The sequence below is a fragment of the Oncorhynchus mykiss genome, chromosome 19, assembly GCF_057628025.1.
Source record: "Oncorhynchus mykiss isolate SJ-2025 chromosome 19, ASM5762802v1, whole genome shotgun sequence".
Lineage (NCBI taxonomy): Eukaryota > Metazoa > Chordata > Actinopteri > Salmoniformes > Salmonidae > Oncorhynchus > Oncorhynchus mykiss.
The window spans coordinates 58,969,043-58,986,956 of record NC_143040.1 but is presented as its reverse complement, the minus strand read 5'-3'; the positions used below and the strand labels follow the sequence as shown (position 1 = coordinate 58,986,956).

Genomic DNA, 17,914 nt, shown 5'->3' with positions numbered 1-17,914 from the left:
GCAGCTACAGGTAAAATGTGTTCATATCTGTCACAGTGATATATGACATAAATCACACATTGCTCATGCAGAGCTGTGTGCACTTTTCTGCACAGCCTGGCCTCAGAGCAATACGAAATGTGCTTTTCATCTTTCTGAGCACCTCCAAGTCTATGATACCTATTATTAGTCTAATAAATTACTTGAAACATAATCCACAACCAGCAATCTTAAGGTTATATGTACGAGTTGCATCCGGGACAACTGTAGCATTTAAGCTAACCCTTTATACATTTAAACAACGGGTGGTTCTAATCTTGGACGCTGATAGGTTAAAACCGTATTCCAGCAGGTGTCTATTCAATAAATTACCAATGGCTAAAGCTATGATATTGAAATGCCTATTTACTCTGTTCCATCTCACTGCGCAATCCACTGTCTCATCAGCCCAGCCAGCCAATTTCTAAACCCCACTGCATCTAGAAATGAGCTCCCATTTCTTTTAGACTAACAATTGGTTTTCAATAGTGGAGATTTGCATAAAACTTGTGGTCTGTCTCTGACATTTGGAACATTGTTTCAACATTGAAATTCGATCTCATGTCCCATAGTAATGAACATGTAGGGGTTGGGATGAGACAGAAAGGCAGGGAGGCAGCTTTTCTCAGCCAGTTGAAATCATGAATCAGCATAATTTTTATGGACATATACAAATAAATGTCAATCGAAAACAGGTAAAACGTTTATTAATGTTAGTGGTTTTTGGCTAGCTCTGAACAACAGTGACCTGACGAGAGTGCATTTTTACTATGCCAGTTGAAATCGCGCATCATTAGCTCATTCTTACGAATATATCCAAATAAATGCCACTAGAAAACAGCTTAAACAAATGCCAATGCAGCTACTTTAATGTTATTCTGGCTGCACTGTTTGACGTGACTGTAAATTAGCCGTAGTTGGCTAGCTAGCAAGGGATAAGAACGCTGCCAGCCAGTATGGTAATAGAACATTTAGAACCAACGACTGGGTCACGTCCATAGATACAGAACAAAAGACAGAACAAAAGACATAACGACTGGGTTACGTCTCCGGCAACTGAATGATAGAACGAACAACCAGCCGGCTTGGGTAGCAACCCTAGATTTGTGTCAGAACTATATTTTGTGGAAAGATGAAATAGTACTTTAAGGATCTGCCCCTTTAAAAAAAATTTTGGCCTAAAATGACATACCCAAATCTAACTGCTGTAGCTCAGGCACTGAAGCAAGGATATGCATATTCATGGTACCATATGAAAGGAAAAACTTTGAAGTTTGTGGAAATGTGAAAGGAATGTAGGAGAATATAACACATTAGATCTGGTTAAAGATAATAAAAAGAAAAAAACAATCGTTTTTTTCCCTGTTTTTTTTGTACCATCATCTTTGAAATGCAAGAGAAAGGTCATAATGTATTATTCCAGCCCAGGTGCAATTTAGATTTTGGCCACTATTTGGCAGCGGTGTATGTGCAACGTTTTAGACTGATCCAATGAACCATTGCATTTCAGATCATTTTTTTAACCAAGACTGCCCAAATGTGCCTAATTTGTTTATTAAATACTTTCATGTTCAAAATTGTGCACTCTCCTCAAACAATAGCATGGTGTTCTTTCACTGTAATAGCTACTGTAAATTGGACCGTACAGTTCGATTAACAAGAATTTAAGCTTTCTGCCAATATCAGATATGTCTATGTCCTGGGAAATGTTCTTGTTACTTACAACCTAATTCTAATCGCATTAGCCTACGTTAGCTCAACCGTCGCGTGGAAGGGACACTGATCGTGAATAAGATTTTATTGAAAATATGTCAGTCATTATTTGAATATGTTGGTAACCCGTTGTATAAAAGTGATAATTCCCACAAAGCCGACGTTTGGAGGATATATTGGCACGGTTGGCCCAACAACACCCGTGCCAATATCCTCCAAACACCAGCTTCTTGGGCATTATCACTTAATTAACCCAATTCACTTAACCTGCAACGTAAATTCACCTAACCGTTGCATTTTAGCTAACCCTTCCTCTAACACTTATTCTAAACTTAACATTCACCTAACCTGCTACTTAAATTCACCTGACCTTTGTCGTTTTAGTTCTCCTAACCTTTGCCATTAGTTCCCCTAACCACCAACATTTGTCTTTAGTTCCCCTAACCACCAAAGGAAAGTCTCCCCATAATTATCTTTGGTTGTTAGTGCAAGCAACCTGGTCTCAGATAAAGATGTGCAATACTATACATCCTCCAATATGTATGAAAAGTTATGGAATTCAATTCCGAGCCCGGACTCAAACCAGGATCTCTAGTGGCACAGCTAGCACTGCGATGCAGTGCCTTAGACCACTGCACCAATTGGGAGGCCTTGCATTAAATTCTTAATCTATTGTATGACCGAGTAAGACATACGATACTATACGATATAAAAAATAAAAACAAGTTATATCCAAACTGTGTCAAGTGGGAATTGTGTGGCGTAAAAGCCTAATCACTGGGCAAAACTGGTCTCAATAGTTGTAAAAGCATACATACATTCTAGATTTGTTGGCCCTCCCTGCTGGCCATATTGGGGAAGTCCAAGTTTCAAATACATTACAGTAATTCATTCACATGGATCCCAGCCCTATTCACTTTTGGAAAGGATTTAATAAGTATAAGTAATGCTATTGCCATAGTGCTTATTCCCATCATATCCTTTCAGATGCTGTTCCTAGGGTGTTGGGGTAGGGTCCATGTTCGCATGAATGTCAATTAATCTAATTATAAACATGACCAGTGCTTGTTGTGTACTCAAACTGTAAATGTTAGATTTTAATATGAAGCTGGGAATGTCCCAGGGATGCCATACTGTGTACTGTTTCATTTCAGAGCGTGTGTTACATGAAAGCCTTTCTGTATCTTTGAACACAGGTGGGATTTAGATGTGCAGGAGACAAGACCAAAAGAGGAGAGATGAGATAAGCAATGATCAGATAAGCTATGCAGAAGCTGTTAGCTGTGGGGATTCCACCTCCCAGTAAATACACAACCAACCACACTGAACCTCTGTGTCCACCTCCCCACCACACAAACAAACAGTAACTTCAGTCTGCCAAGGGAGTCAGGTAGCCTGTTGTTGTAGTTGCTATAACAGGAGTACTCTCAACTCAAGCTCATATTTCTAGGCATCGTAGTTTACAGGATTGACCAGCCTTTGTCTGATTTGATTTGGAGGACTTTATTTTGGAGAAAACCTGGCCAGAAAGTACTTCATCAATTGTTTTGTATCCCAGCAACCTGTTCTCCCAACAACTTTTCTACAGGTATGTACTGATCATTTACTAAATGTATTTGAAATAATCTAGTTCTCAGTTACAACTGAAAATAAAAATGTTCGGCAATGAATTTGGCACATCAAAACTCAAGCAGGGTTGAGCAGGTTATTTCCTACATGTAGTCCGCTACAGTTACTATGTAGTTAACTGTCCAAAATTGCAATCAGTAACGTCATTTTTTGATTACTTTCCGTTACTTTTGGATCACTTTTCCCCTAAGAGGCATTAGAAGAAGACAAAAAGAATCCATCAAACACATTTGGTGTGTCATCATAGTGGTCTTGGACTTGTGGTCTGATATGATCGAACAAACTTTAAAGGTCTAATGCAGCCGTTTTTATCTCAATATCAAATAATTTCCGGTACTTAGGTTAGATGACATGAAAATAGAGCTCTTTGGTCATGCACATCAAACTCCACAAAGAAATGGTTAATTGGCCACAAAATTCTACATTTGCAATGGCCATCTCAGTCTCCAGACTTGAAACCCATTGAAAACCAATGGTTTGAATTGAAGAGGGCAGTCCCGAAGCGCAGATGAAGGGTATCAAGGATCTGAAAGGATTCTGTATGGAGCAATGGTCTAAGAATCTGTCCCAGTGCCACTAGAGATTCTGGCTTCAAGTCTAGGCCCTGTCGCAGCTGACCGCAACCAGGAGACCCATGGGGCGATGCACTATTTGCCCAGCGTCTTCCAGGTTAGGGGAGGGTTTGGCCGGCAGGGATGTCCTTGTCCCATTGCACACTAGAAACTCCTGTGGAGGGCCGGGCGCAGTGCACGTTGACACGGTCACCAGGTGCACAATGTTTCCTCTGACACATTGGTGACGCTGGCTTCTGGGTTAAATGGGCATTGTGTCAAGAAGTAGTGCAGCTTGGTTGGGTTGTGTTTCGGAGGACGCACGGCTCTCGACCTTTGCCTCTCTCTCTCTCTCTCTCCAGTCCATACGGAGTTGCAGCGATGAGACAATTGGATACCACGAATTTGGGGAGAAAAAGGGGTAAAAGTAAACAAATTAAAATAAATAAAAGAACCGGCTCAATGTGTTCTCCAGTTCATAAAACATTTTAGTTGAAAGGCTCAGTGCTGTTGAAGTATTGAAAGGTATTGAAAACAGGGGTGTCAATTTTGACCCCAACCTTTGTTGTTTTTTTAGGGGTAGATCAGCTTTAATAGTGAGGATTGATTGTAGATTCCATCAATGTAATCTTTTGCATCATTTCCAATCCCCCATATATGCTTTTTTATTCATCACAATTTTCTTTAGACAATTTTGGTCTTTAATGCCGAGAGACACGTTTCTTACTTTCCTCCGTCCACTTACCACTTCCATTTTAGCTGTAATGTTGCAATTAGTTTGTTTGTAATTGAGTAGAGCAGAAATTCCCATATATTTTTGTTAGCTGCATGTGTGACATAACTATTACATGTTCAAGAGAATCTCTCCCTCTCTCTGAGCAAACGATTAGTATAAAAAAATATAATTTAATTTTTTTTTTTGCTTACAATATAGCTCTGTATTTGAATCGTTTATTTTATACAGTCATTTTTGCTCTTCTTTATCAAAGGTGTCAATCATTTCAGAACCCACTGTGTACACAGTTGAAGTCAGAAGTTTACATACACCTTAGCAAAACACATTTAAACTCAGTTTTTCACAATACCTGACATTTAGTAAAACTTCCCTGTCTTAAGTCAGTTAGTATCACCACTTTATTTTAAGAATGTGAAAGGTAAGAATAATAGTAGCGAGAATTATTTATTTCAGCTTTTATTTATTTATTTATTCCCAGTGGGTCAGAAGTTGACATACACTCAATGAGTATTTGGTAGCATTGCCTTTAAATTGTTGATCTTGGGACAAACGTTGCGGTTACCCTTCCACAAGCTTCCCACAATAAGTTGGGTGAATTTTGGTCCATTCCTTCTGACAGAGCTGGTGTAACTGAGTGAGGTTTATAGGCCTCCTTGCACGCACTTGCTTTTTCAGTTCTGCCCACACATTTTCTGTAGGGTTGAGGTCAGGGCTTTGTGATGGCCACTCCAATACCTTGACTTTGTTGTCCTTAAGCCATTTTGCCACAAATTTGGAAGTATGCGTGGGGTCATTGTCCATTTAGAAGACCCATTTGTGACCAAGCTTTAACTTCCTGACTAATGTCTTGAGAAGTGGCTTCAATATATCCACATCATTTTCCCACCTCATAATGCATTCTATTTTGTGAAGTGCACCAGACGCTCCTGCTGCAAAGCACCCTTGCAAGCCTCCCCCTTTTTCCTCCGAACATAACGATGGTCATTGTGGCCAAACAGTTCTATTTTTGTTTCATCAGACCAGAGGGCATTTCTCCAAAAGGTAAGATCTTTGTCCCCATGAGCAGAGCAGTTGTAAACCGTAGTCTGTCTTTTTTATGGCGGTTTTGGAGCAGTGGCTTCTTCCTTGCTGAGCAGCCTTTCAGGTTATGTCGATATAGGACTTGTTTTACTGTGGATTTAGATACTTTTGTGCTGTTGTTCTGGGATTGATTTGCACTTTTTGCATCAAAGTACGTTCATCTCTAGGAGACAGAACGTGTCTCCTTCCGGCTGCGTGGTGCCATGGCGTTTATACTTGCGTACTACTGTTTGTACAGATGAACATGGTACCTTCAGGCATTTGGAAATTGCTCCCAAGGATGAACCAGACTTGTGGAGGGCTACATTTTTTTTCTGAGGTCTTGGCTGATTTCTTTTGATTTTCCCATGATGTCAAGCAATGAGGCACTGAGTTTGCAGGTACGCCTTGAAATACATCCACAGGTACACCTCCAATTGACTCAAATTATGTCAATTAGAATCTTTAGAATCAGAAGCTTCTAAAGTCATGACATCATTTTCTGGAATTTTCCAAGCTGTTTATTAAAGGCACAGTCAACTTAGTGTATGTAAACTTCTGACCAACTGGAATTGTGATACTGTGAATTATAAGTGAAAAATCTGTTCGTAAACAATTGTTGGAAAAATGACTTGTGTCATGCACAAAGTAAATGTCCTAATCAACTTGCCAAAACAATAGTCTGTTAACAAGAAATGTGTGGAGTGGTTGAAAAACGAGATTTAATGACTCCAACCTAAGTATATGTACACTTCCGACTTCAACTGTGTAATATGGTGTATGTAGTTAAATGTTTTACACTCTTGAACTCTTTTCAGTCATTTTTAAAATTCAAACAGAAGTGAAACCATAGTACTATTAGTGTTGACTCCTGATAACAGTCTGTGAGCTGATTCTCAATGTGCTTATCTTTGATTATGACCAGCAGACTCCACTAGCACCACTTTGACCCGTTTTAGTCAGATGCCCTGTACAATGTGTCTGAGTATCTATTATCAAATCAAATGTATTTTTAAAGCCCTTCTTAAATCAGCTGATATATCAAAGTGCTGTACAGAAACCCAGCCTAAAACCCCAAACAGTAAGAAATGCAGGTATAGAGGCATGGTGGCTAGGAAAAACGCCCTAGAAAGGCCTTAACCTAGGAACAAACCCAGAGAGGAACCAGGCTGAGGGATGGCCAGTCCTCTTCTGGCTGTGCCAGGTGGAAATTATAACAGAACTTGGCCAAGATGTTCAAATGTTCATAAATGACCAGCATGGTCAAATAATAGTAATTACAGTGAACAGGTCAGAGTTCCATAGCCGCAGGCAGAACAGTTGAAACTGGAGCAGCAGCACGGCCAGGTGGACTGGGGACAACAAGGAGTCATCATGCCAGGTAGTCTTAAGGCATGGTCCTAGGGCTCGGATCCTCCAAGAGAGAGAAAGAGAGAATTAGAGAGAGCATACTTAAATTCACACAGGACACCGGATAAGACAGGAGAAATACTCCAGATATAACAGACCCTAGCCCCCCGACACAAACTACTGCAGCATAAATACTGGAGGCTGAGACAGGAGGGGTCAGGAGACACTGTGGCCCCATCTGATGATACCCCCGGACAGGGTCAAACAGGCAGGATATAACCCCACCCACTTTGCCAAAGCACAGTCCCCATACCACTAGAGGGATATCTTCAACCACCAACTTACCATCTTGAGACAAGGCCGAGTATAGCCCACAAAGATCTCCGCTATGGCACAACCCAAGGGGGGGGGGGGGGGGGGGGGGCGCCAACCCAGGGAGGAAGACCACGTCAGTGACTCAACCCACTCAAGTGACGCACCCCTCCTAGGGAAGGCATGGAAGAGCACCAGTAAGCCAGTGACTCAGCCCCTGTAATAGGGTTAGAGGCAGAGAATCCCAGTGGAGAGAGGGGAACTGGCCAGGCAGAGACAGCAAGGGCGATTCGTTGCTCCAGTGCCTTTCCGTTCACCTTCACACTCCTGGGCCAGACTACACTCAATCATAGGAACCAACTGAAGAGATGAGTCTTCAATAAAGACTTAAAGGATGAGACTGAGTCTGCGTCTCTCACATGGGTAGGCAGACCATTCCATAAAAATGGAGCTCTATAGGAGAAAGCCCTGCCTCCAGCTGTTTGCTTAGAAATTCTAGGGACAATTAGGAGACATGCGTCTTGTGACCGTAGCATACGTGTAGGTATATATGGCAAGACCAAATCAGAAAGATAGGTAGGAGCAAGCCCATGTAATGCTTTGTAGATTAATAAGACTCCAGCTTCAGTAATTTTTGCAATTCGTTCCAGTCATTGGCAGCAGAGAACTTGAAGGAAAGGCGGCCAAAGGAGGTGTTGGCTTCGGGGATGACCAGTGAAATATACCTGCTGGAGCGCGGTAAGCACCATGGTCTTGTAGTCAACCTTTATTTCCAGTGGTGGACAAAGTCGTTAACAGAGAGGTAGGAGGGAAGAAAGAAGAAAGAGTAGCTGGAGTAGCAGTGTTCTTTAGGGTGATCCATGTCTCTGTCAGGGCAAAAAGTTAAGGGACTGAAGAGCAGTGTCATGACGTTGGCCTGGGGGTATGTTTATGACAGTCATAAATACTTCTCCCCCCTTTTTCCTCTCTCTACCCTACTGATGTGACATTTGAAAATCCTTTGGTTAACATAGAGATTCTGGGAACATCAGAAGGTGTGGGAAAATGAACTATATTCTGGTAATCCAACTAATTGAACATATGTGGTGGTACTTAATGAATATGTCAGTTCAGTTGTCATCTGAGACATTCTCATCAATGATAAGATGACAAACTCTACAGTGGAAAGTCTGCACATTGTAGTTATCGGATTCACATGGAATTGTTGTTCAATTTAAATTGTTGACTATAAAATTATTGGTGAAAAGATTAAATGTAATTTTAGCTTCCAAATGAGAGATTTGGGTTTTCATAAGGTTAGGGCTCTGCTCAATCAGTGGCCCACCCCTGTGAAGAGACATGGGTTATAAAACTTTTCAAACACACCCTTCTCGCTCCACTATATAAAGCCTTGACGAAAATGTAACCTCCTGTTCCGAGGATGTGAGGACGCCAGTCCATATGTTAAAAGTACTAACATGTTACCTGTTCCGAGGATGTGAGGACGACGGTCCGATGTCAGAATGGTTCAGATAATAACTACAGAACGAAGCCAATCTCAGCATGAGCTTTGGTTGCGAAAGGTATGAACTTTGAACTCTTATTCACTACAGAAGTGATACCTCCTAGCCTTTGAGTTAGCAACAGCAGCTGCAAACGTGGGCAAGGAAAGCACAGACAGAGTATCCCGTCTACCACACAACAACGTTACTACAACGTATCCATTATACCCCCACATTCTTCAAAGGACAAAGGACTCGGTTGGGCAACTCGGCCTTCCATCTACCACCAACCTACCGAAGCGCAGCTCAGAGTAAATATTTATTGCATTTTCCTTTTCCAAATGGGCGGTAATTTAGAATGCATAAGATTCTGTATTTACGATGGAGTAGCTACTTACGGCCCGATAGAGACATCGCTTCTCCCTTTGTTCCTCCGTCTTCCCGCTCTTTCACTCAAACCCTTTTCTTTGTTTAACCAGCTGTCATATCTGTTCCGCCCGCTAGGGACGTTTTCCTTTATGATGTAATTTGTAATCAAGGTAGGATTCATTCTGTGTATATGTAATTCTGTGTGATTAGTTAGGTATTTAGTAAATAAATAATTAAACCCAATTTTGTATTGCTGATTCAACTTGTTAGCCAGGGTTCGTGAAGACAACCAAGAATTTACAACTTTCAGATGAGACTGAAATAAGGTGACGATTAATATTGACTGCTATTGATGTAAAATATTACTAGGTCTAAGAGTTTATTCCGAAGATAACAGCTCTATAAATATTATTTCGTGGTGCCCCAACTTTGTAGTTAATTATATTTACATGATTAGCTCAATCAGGTAATATTAATTACAAAGAAAGGAATTTATAGAAAAGCATGTCATATCACTTAATCTGGCATAGCCAAAGACACGACAGTAGCATAGGCTGAGATGAACTCGGCGTTCTTGACCACAGATCGGCTTAGAAGGATTGCAGCCGAGGGGTGGGGAGCTTGTGTAAAGCCTACAGGGAGAGGTGTGAAGGTATAGAAAACACATGCATAGTTGACAAAGCTACAAAAGAGCAAAATTTGATAATCTGTAAATAACTAGGCAAAATACTCAAGCAAGGGAGTGGTGTGGAGCCTTCCTCTCTTTCCTTCCTCGAACTCTTCCGAATAACTCAATCCGTCTTTGTTTCGGCTACGGTCTTAATTTTAAGACAAAACCGCCACTGACATTACCGACACTTACAGATGCTGCTGAGAAACTAGGGGAGACTGAATAACTAACTCTAATTGCTAATAGCCTAGCACAGGTGGAGAGCACACTTCCCTGTACTAATTGCTAATTTGTCCCCACCCCCACAATCCTGGTTGATGTGTCAATAACTATCGGCAAATTATGCACAGTCAGCAGTTCACACTGCCAGTAGGCCACTGGGAAGACAGGCAGCAGTTAAAGTAGATGGCCCTAGCCAACAAAAAGATAGTACTAGACCACAAAAGATAAAGAGACAAAATAAATATACTTATAGATTGAAGTATGACAATGCCCCCGTGCACAAAACGTAGTCCATACAGAAATTGTTTGTTGAGAGTAGTGTGGAAGAACTTGACTGGCCTGCACAGAGCCCTAAACTCAACCCCATCGAGCACCTTTGGGATGAATTGGAACGCCGACTGCAATCCAGGCCTAATCACCCAACATCAGTGCCCGACCTCACAAATGTTCTTATGGCTGAATGGAAGCAAGTCCCCGCAGCAATGTTCCAACATCTAGTGGAAAGCCTTCCAAAAAGAGTGGAGGCTGTTATAGCAGCAAAGGAAGGACCAACTCCATATTAATGTCCATGATTTTGGAGATGTTCGACGAGCAGGTGTCCACATACAGCATTCCATATAAGGCATCCAGACCATATGAAATTTGCACAGTATACCCTTGTAATAAATCAAATCTAGTGACACATAACTTTACATTTCTGCCATCCATTTTGACATTGTGGGAGGATAACCAACATCCCAATTAATGGCAATGCATTTCATACCCACTATAAATGCTAGGTTACACTGTTTCTTCTGATAACAGTCTCCAGTATCAACATTTCCAAGCAAAGAAAAACAGGGAGGAGGGAGAATCTGTAGACATACTAAGATAAAATAACACACTCTTTGCCAGAATTCGCTCAGCATTCACCAGAGCATAACATATGCAATAACATTGAAATATATCCCCTTTTGTGTTTTATACCTCCAGTAGAGGAATTACATATCTGAGTGCATGGTGTTCAGTTTCACTGGCATATAGTACGTTCTATGGATGGTCTTAAACTTAAGTAATTTATGTCTGAGATTATATGTACATGATGGGTTATTCAAACATATCTGTATCCATTCATCATCATCAGTAGTGTCTCCCAGGTCTTCCTCACATTTTGTTTGTGTCATCGGTAAAAGCCTCTGTCACCCCTTGATACAGTTTGGAAATCAACTTTAGAGGTTTGTCACACTGTTTTAAAATAGTTTCAATCTTTGAAGCTCCTGGCTTGTCCAGTGTTTGCTGCGCAGAGAGAATAAAGTGTTGCATCTGCAAAAGTTAACCTCCAAGCCATCACAGACGGGTCTTCCCTGCTTCCCTGACCCTGCTGAGACCCCTGTCACCATCTGATCCTGGTGTACATTTATACATTATCCAAGAATAGAATCAATGGTTCAATAATTGAAATGACCATTATTCCCAGATCCCAGACTGTAACCTACCTATCAACTCAAGATGGAACTTTGTATCAATTCACTGATTGTTATAATATACTTCAAAATTCACCTCCGCTCCGAAGACTGGTCTTCCCTGGCTGTCTGACCCGGCTGGGACACCGGTCACCATTTGATCCTGCTAAGACATGATGTGCATAGTGTTGTGTACTGAATGTTCCACCATGACAGTGAAGGCTGTAGAGCTGTTTATACCGTGTCAGTGTGAAAAGTAGGGAATTAGCTAGGGAAACTGACAAATCAATAACGTTACATTGACTGTGATTGGGGCTGTGATCACTGACTGTGAATTGGGCAAAAATAATATCTAACGTTAGCCAACTTTTGCCAATTAGCCAACATTTGGCGTTATCCAACTGGCGAAAACGAGCCAAGTTCATTTACTTCTGTTGAAACCAGACAAAACAAAGTGGTGTCCCTGCGGTCCTAAATCCACTTAGCTGAAACCGCCAAACAGCCTGACCGCTCTGGTACTAAAGCACACCGATGCCGCTTTTTGTATCACAATGCCATGATAAACTGTGGGGTGGGGGTCCAAATGCAATTTTAGGATGTGTGTGTGTGTGTGTGTGGCCCCTGGCCACAACAAAGCGGAATTCAGAAAATATACACTACCGGTCAAAAGTTTTCGAACACCTACTCATTCAAGGGTTTTTCTTTATTTTTTACTATTTTCTACAATGTAGAATACTAGTGAAAACATTGAAACTATAAAATAACACATATGGAATCATGTAGTAACCAAAAAAGTGTTACAATTTTTATATATGACAAGGTAGGAGGGTATACAGACAATAGCCCCATTTGGTAAAAGTCAATTTCATGGCAAGAAAAGCTCAAATAAGCAAAGAGAAACGACAGTCCATCATTTCTTTAAGACACAAATGTCAGTCAATGCGGAACATTTCAATAACTTTGAAAGTTTCAAGTGCAGTCGCAAAAACCATCAAGCGCTATCATGAAACTGGCTCTCATGAGGACCGCCACATGATTGGAAGACCCAGAGTTACCTCTGCTGCACAGGATAAGTTCATTAGAGTTACCAGCCTCAGAAATTGCAGCCCAAATAAATGCTTCACAGAGTACAAATAACAGATACATCAACATCAACTGTTCAGAGGAGACTGTGTGAATCAGGCCTTTATGGTCGAATTGCTGCAAAGAAAGCATTACTAAAGGACACCAATAAGAAGAAGACTTGCGTGGGCCAATAAACACGAGCAATGGACATTAGACTGGTGGAAATCTGTCCTTTGGTCTGGAGTCCAAATGGGAAATACACATGATCTCCGCATGTGTATTTCCTACTGTAAAGCATGGAGGAGGAGGTGTTATGGCGTGGGGGTGCTTTTCTGGTTACAGTGTCTGTGATTTATTTAGAATTCAAGGCACACTTAATAAGCATGGCTACCACAGCATTCTGCAGCAATACGCCATCCCATCTGGTTTGGGCTTAGTGGGACTATCATTTGTTTTTAAACAGGACAATGACGCAACACACCTCCAGGCTGTGTAAGGGCAATTTTACCAAGAAGGAGAGTGATGGAGTGCTGCATCAGATGACCTGGCTTCCACAATCCTCCACAAACGCAACCAAATTGAGATAGTTTGTGATGAGTCGAACCGCAGATTGAAGGAAAAGCAGCCAACAAGTGCTCAGCATTTGTGGGAACTCCTTCAAGACTGTTGGAAAAAGCATTCCAGGGGAGGCTGGTTGAGAGAATGCCAAGAGTGTGAAAAGCTGTCATCGAGGCAAAGGGTAGCTATTTGAAGAATCTCAAATATAAAATATATTTTGATTTGATGAACACTTCTTTGGTTATTATATGATTCCATATGTGTTATTTCATAGTTGTGATATCTTCACTATTATTCTACAATGTAGAAAATAGTAAATAAAGAAAAAACCTTGAATGAGTAGGTGTTCTAAAACTTTTGACCTGTAGTGTATATATTGCAAATTCTTAACATAATGTACAAAATGGATGATGGACATCCACAAATGAATACATACCATACGAAATGTAACATACCATACTAAATGGAGGGAGACATATTTACATTTACTATGTTACATCTATCCCAGAGTCCAAGTTGCAGCGCTCTACAGTATGTGTAAAATAAGAAATGTCACATTGTAGCTACAGGCTAGTTCACAAATACTGTGATGTTTATCTCTTCTTTTCTGTCATGGACTTGATTGTACAACATTAAAGAGCCATTTAATGACTAAATCATTATTATCATTACTACTATTTTCTACAGCAAAATATGTCTTCTCCACAGGTGATAAAACATGAATGAGACGTTCACAGATGCATATGATTATGACATCACAGAAAACGACAATAAAGATTATCCAGATGATAACGAATATATCTGTAACCTGAATCCCAACCGTGGTATGGAGATAGTCATACAGACCTACTTCCATTCCTTCATCTGTGCATTCGGTTTCTGTGGCAATGCATTTGTGATAGTCACATATGCCTTCTACAAGAAAGCCAAGACCATGACGGACGTGTACCTTCTGAACGTGGCGGTGGCAGACCTGCTCTTCATCGTGGCCCTACCTCTCATAATTTACAATGAGCAGCATGACTGGAGCATGGGCTCAGTGGCCTGCAAGGTATGGAGTTCTCACAGTTCCTAATGAAGTTCCCAATACAGGTTCTAAAGTTCAACATTTGTTCCTTTCCACATTGCTTGGACAATAATGTTTTTCTTAATTGTCTTCATTATTTGAATTTATAAGGCTTTGCGAGGAGCCTACAGCATCAACCTGTACAGTGGCATGCTCCTGCTGGCCTGCATCAGTGGAGACCGTTACATCTCCATCGTCCAGGCCAGGCGCTCCTTTGGCCTCCGGTCCAAGAACCTGATCTATAGCCGCCTAATCTGTACAGCCATCTGGGCTCTGGCCATAGCCCTGTCCGTCCCCACAGTCATCTACAATGAGCGGGTTGAGGAGACCATCTTGCTGGAAGGGACTATAACCGTGTGTCAGGAGCAGTTCCAAAGTAACAGGACCGCCCGGCTGATGAAGGTGCTGGTGCCTAGCCTGCAGGTGGCCATGGGGTTCTTCCTGCCCCTCCTGGCCATGGTCCTCTGCTATGCCAGAATCCTATGGACCCTACTGAGGGCCCAAAGCACCCAGAGACACAAGGTTTAAGTATCCACCAAAATTCCAGTCATAGAATTGGAATGTTTAATTATAAGAATATATTTGTGTCCAAGTAAATGTCTCTTATTGGGTCAATTAAGTTTCCCATCTTCTCTTCAGGCGGTTCGTGTGGTACTAGCCGTGGTGTTGGTCTTCATCGTGTGCCACCTGCCCTACAATGTGGTGCTACTCTACCACACGGTGGCGCTGTTCCAGCAGAGGGAGTGTGAGGTAGAGAAGATTATCCTTACCACCCTCACCATCACCAGGAGCATGGCCTACCTCCACTGCTGCCTCAACCCCATCCTGTATGCCTTCATCGGGGTCAAGTTCAGGAGCCACTTCAGGAAGATCCTGGAGGACCTGTGGTGCATGGGCAGGAAGTACATCTACCCGTCTGGACGCTCCTCACGCATGACCTCTGACCTCTATATCCCAGCACACAAGTCCACCGACGGATCCAACAAATCCAACAAGAATGTCTCGTCGTTAACCATGTGAACATGGGAGTAGGTAGAGATTGCCTCCAATTACTATGGGTGATGATAGCATGGTTAGTCAGGAAATCAAGTAGTGATTTATATTCTGTGTACAGTGTGAGTATGTTTGCTACTGTATCTACATAATTTACCTATAGTATTTGCTGTATTAATCCAATTGAATGCTCATTGCTACTCTAATTACAGATAAAAGCCGGGAATTTTACCAGAGAATTTTAGAACATGGACACTGTCTCGTTGGCCTAACGTTATATCCTATTTTGACTTTGGTGCAGGTCATGTTGTTATTCACGTTACCATCTCTGGTAGATACATACTACAGTCTATCAAATAAAATCTGTTAATTTCTCACATGAACAGGATACAGAAGGTGTGGTGAAATGGATACTTGCATAGTGGAGTCTTTTGTTTAGACATGTAGCTAGCTAGTTAGCTAGCTAAACAATGAAGCATAATTCCAACTCAAAACATTACTACCCTGCATGACACACACACACACACACACACAATGACATATGCACTATACACACACATGGATTTAGTACTGTAGATATGTGGTAGTGGTGGAGTAGGGGCCTTAGGGCACACAGTGTGTTGTGAAATCTGTGAAGGTATTGTAATGTTTTTAAAATTGTATAAACTGCCTTAATTTTGCAGGACCCCAGGAAGAATGGCCTTCACTTTTCTCAGGATCTGTAGCTACACCATTCGCACTGACGACAATCATTTGTTCTCAACAGACTTACCTAGTTAAATAAAGGTTAAATCAAATTTAAAAAATGATATGCCCCAACAACATCAAAAGTGACACCTTTTCAGGTTGAGCTTGAAGTTGTGGGCCTTAAGACGTTCAAATACCATTTCCAGTCCCTGCAGAACCCAGGTCTTCAGTGGGCGCATAGACCAAGACATCATCAAGGTAAAACAGCAGGCTATGAAAGTTCTGATCTCCGAAGATGTTTAGCATCATCCTCATGAATGTTACAGACTGTTACATAACCCCTATGGAATATGGTTGTATTCATAAAAACCAAACGGTGATGTAAAGGATCTCTGAATCTCTGGTCATCCTGAATCTCTGGTCATCTCTGGTCATCCAATGTGCATCTTCACATTGTAGTAGCCAGGGGTAAGGTCCGTTGTCGAAAAAAAGGCATTTCCACCTAAAGCAGCCAGCGCGTCAGCCTGGTGAGGAAGTGGTGAGAGTCTTTGATGGTGCGACATGCAGAAATCAGTAGCGCTGCTATAGATGACATAGAAAAGGAGAGAAATTAAAATAAATGGCCTCGTATTATTTCTTTAATGAAATTGCTATGGGTTTTTACAAGAATTACATTCTTTTGCATATTTTGTATTGTGAAATGTTGAATTAATCTAGCAAAGAATTACTAAAACATGTAACTGGATGCAACCTAACACAATACAAATACTGCATTTCAGGTCTCTAAAAGAAATGTATTTGCCTAGGACAGATATAATCTTGCACGGAAAATACAAATAAGCTCTCACTAACATTTCCATGGGATGATTTGAATATACCAATCTTTTCCTTCAAAAGTAACTTGGTGCCAGAGGGAGCCTTTCCAACAAAAATACCAGACAGAAGCAGGGTGTGATCTTATTGGGTGAAAGGAAGGAATACATCCCTAATAAATCCCTAATTGACCCCTGTGCCATTCATATCATTATAGCCTTAGCATACAGTATACTGTTTTTATCATAACAATTACAGTACTCCGATCACTTCCCCATGTCCAATATCACTACAAAGACACATTAAGACCTTCCTCTTTATTCTATTAACATCCTGTTTGTGATTCAACCACCACGGTAGTTTATGAGCTTTTCAGGGAAAGGGCACATTTCAACAACATAGGTTTTGGTTTGTGAAAAATTATAGGATGGAAAGTAAAGACTGCAGTAAAGACTGCAGAAACACATGAAAGTGTTTGTGTTGAGTAGAGTTAAAAGGCACTAGCCCTGTTTATACTTGGTTCTGACATGCTCTCTTTGTCCTGATCTTGTCCACATTGTGATTGTGCTCACATTTTTAGACTGGTGTATACATTAAAATACACATCTTCCTGACCACCTCCAGAGGTAGTCAAACTCGCATTGTATCTGTAGATCTTACAAGTGTAGTCTGCTCTGGACAGCGAAACCATTTAAATCATCATTATTCCACCCTCTAAAACAGTTGACAGGTGACACCATTGACTTATAGCATCAATATGTCTTAAAATAAATATATATAATTTTGAAAGAATATCTGTCAAACAATTTGCATACAGGGAGGGACCAGGATATCTGGTCACACTGCGAACACAGTGGACGAATAAGAGACACATTTTAGTACCATGTGTAGACACAATGGCTACAATGTGGGCCCAATCAGAATACGGATGCATGTTAGCACCAGGTACAAACAAGGCTTTAGATGCAGTGGAGGAAAAGGTTAAAAAGTGGCATCCATAAAACAGTTGTACAACATTAGCGGTAGAATTGGAGCGAATAAACAACAACGAAGTGACTACTGGTAGGACAATGTCCACTGTATTTGTGTCACAGACACCCCCTGTAATGGCCCTAAACCTCTACTAAACCCTAATGATGATACACTAACTTTTTCCAACCATGTAAACAGTACCCATTGG

The 17,914-nt window shown here is 41.2% G+C and overlaps 1 protein-coding gene across 1 annotated transcript; it reads left to right on the top strand.

Annotated features, from left to right (window-relative positions):
- Nucleotides 1-2,927: 2,927 nt before the first annotated feature.
- On the top strand, nt 2,928-15,617 carry LOC110498070 (C-C chemokine receptor type 6-like). Its single transcript, XM_021574642.3, has 4 exons — nt 2,928-3,319; nt 13,884-14,226; nt 14,353-14,763; nt 14,881-15,617. Exons 2-4 carry the CDS (start codon nt 13,894-13,896, stop codon nt 15,259-15,261), a joined length of 1,125 nt encoding a protein of 374 aa, XP_021430317.1. The 5' UTR covers nt 2,928-3,319; nt 13,884-13,893; the 3' UTR covers nt 15,262-15,617.
- The last annotated feature ends 2,297 nt before the right edge of the window (nt 15,618-17,914 follow it).

What these genes read in the sequence shown, in the direction of transcription:
- LOC110498070 (XM_021574642.3), top strand. Translation starts at nt 13,894, where the DNA reads ATGAATGAGACGTTCACAGATGCATATGATTATGACATCACAGAAAAC. An exon ending in TGGGCTCAGTGGCCTGCAAG is followed by an intron (nt 14,227 to 14,352) that starts GTATGGAGTTCT and finishes TGAATTTATAAG; the next exon opens with GCTTTGCGAGGAGCCTACAG. An exon ending in AAAGCACCCAGAGACACAAG is followed by an intron (nt 14,764 to 14,880) that starts GTTTAAGTATCC and finishes TCTTCTCTTCAG; the next exon opens with GCGGTTCGTGTGGTACTAGC.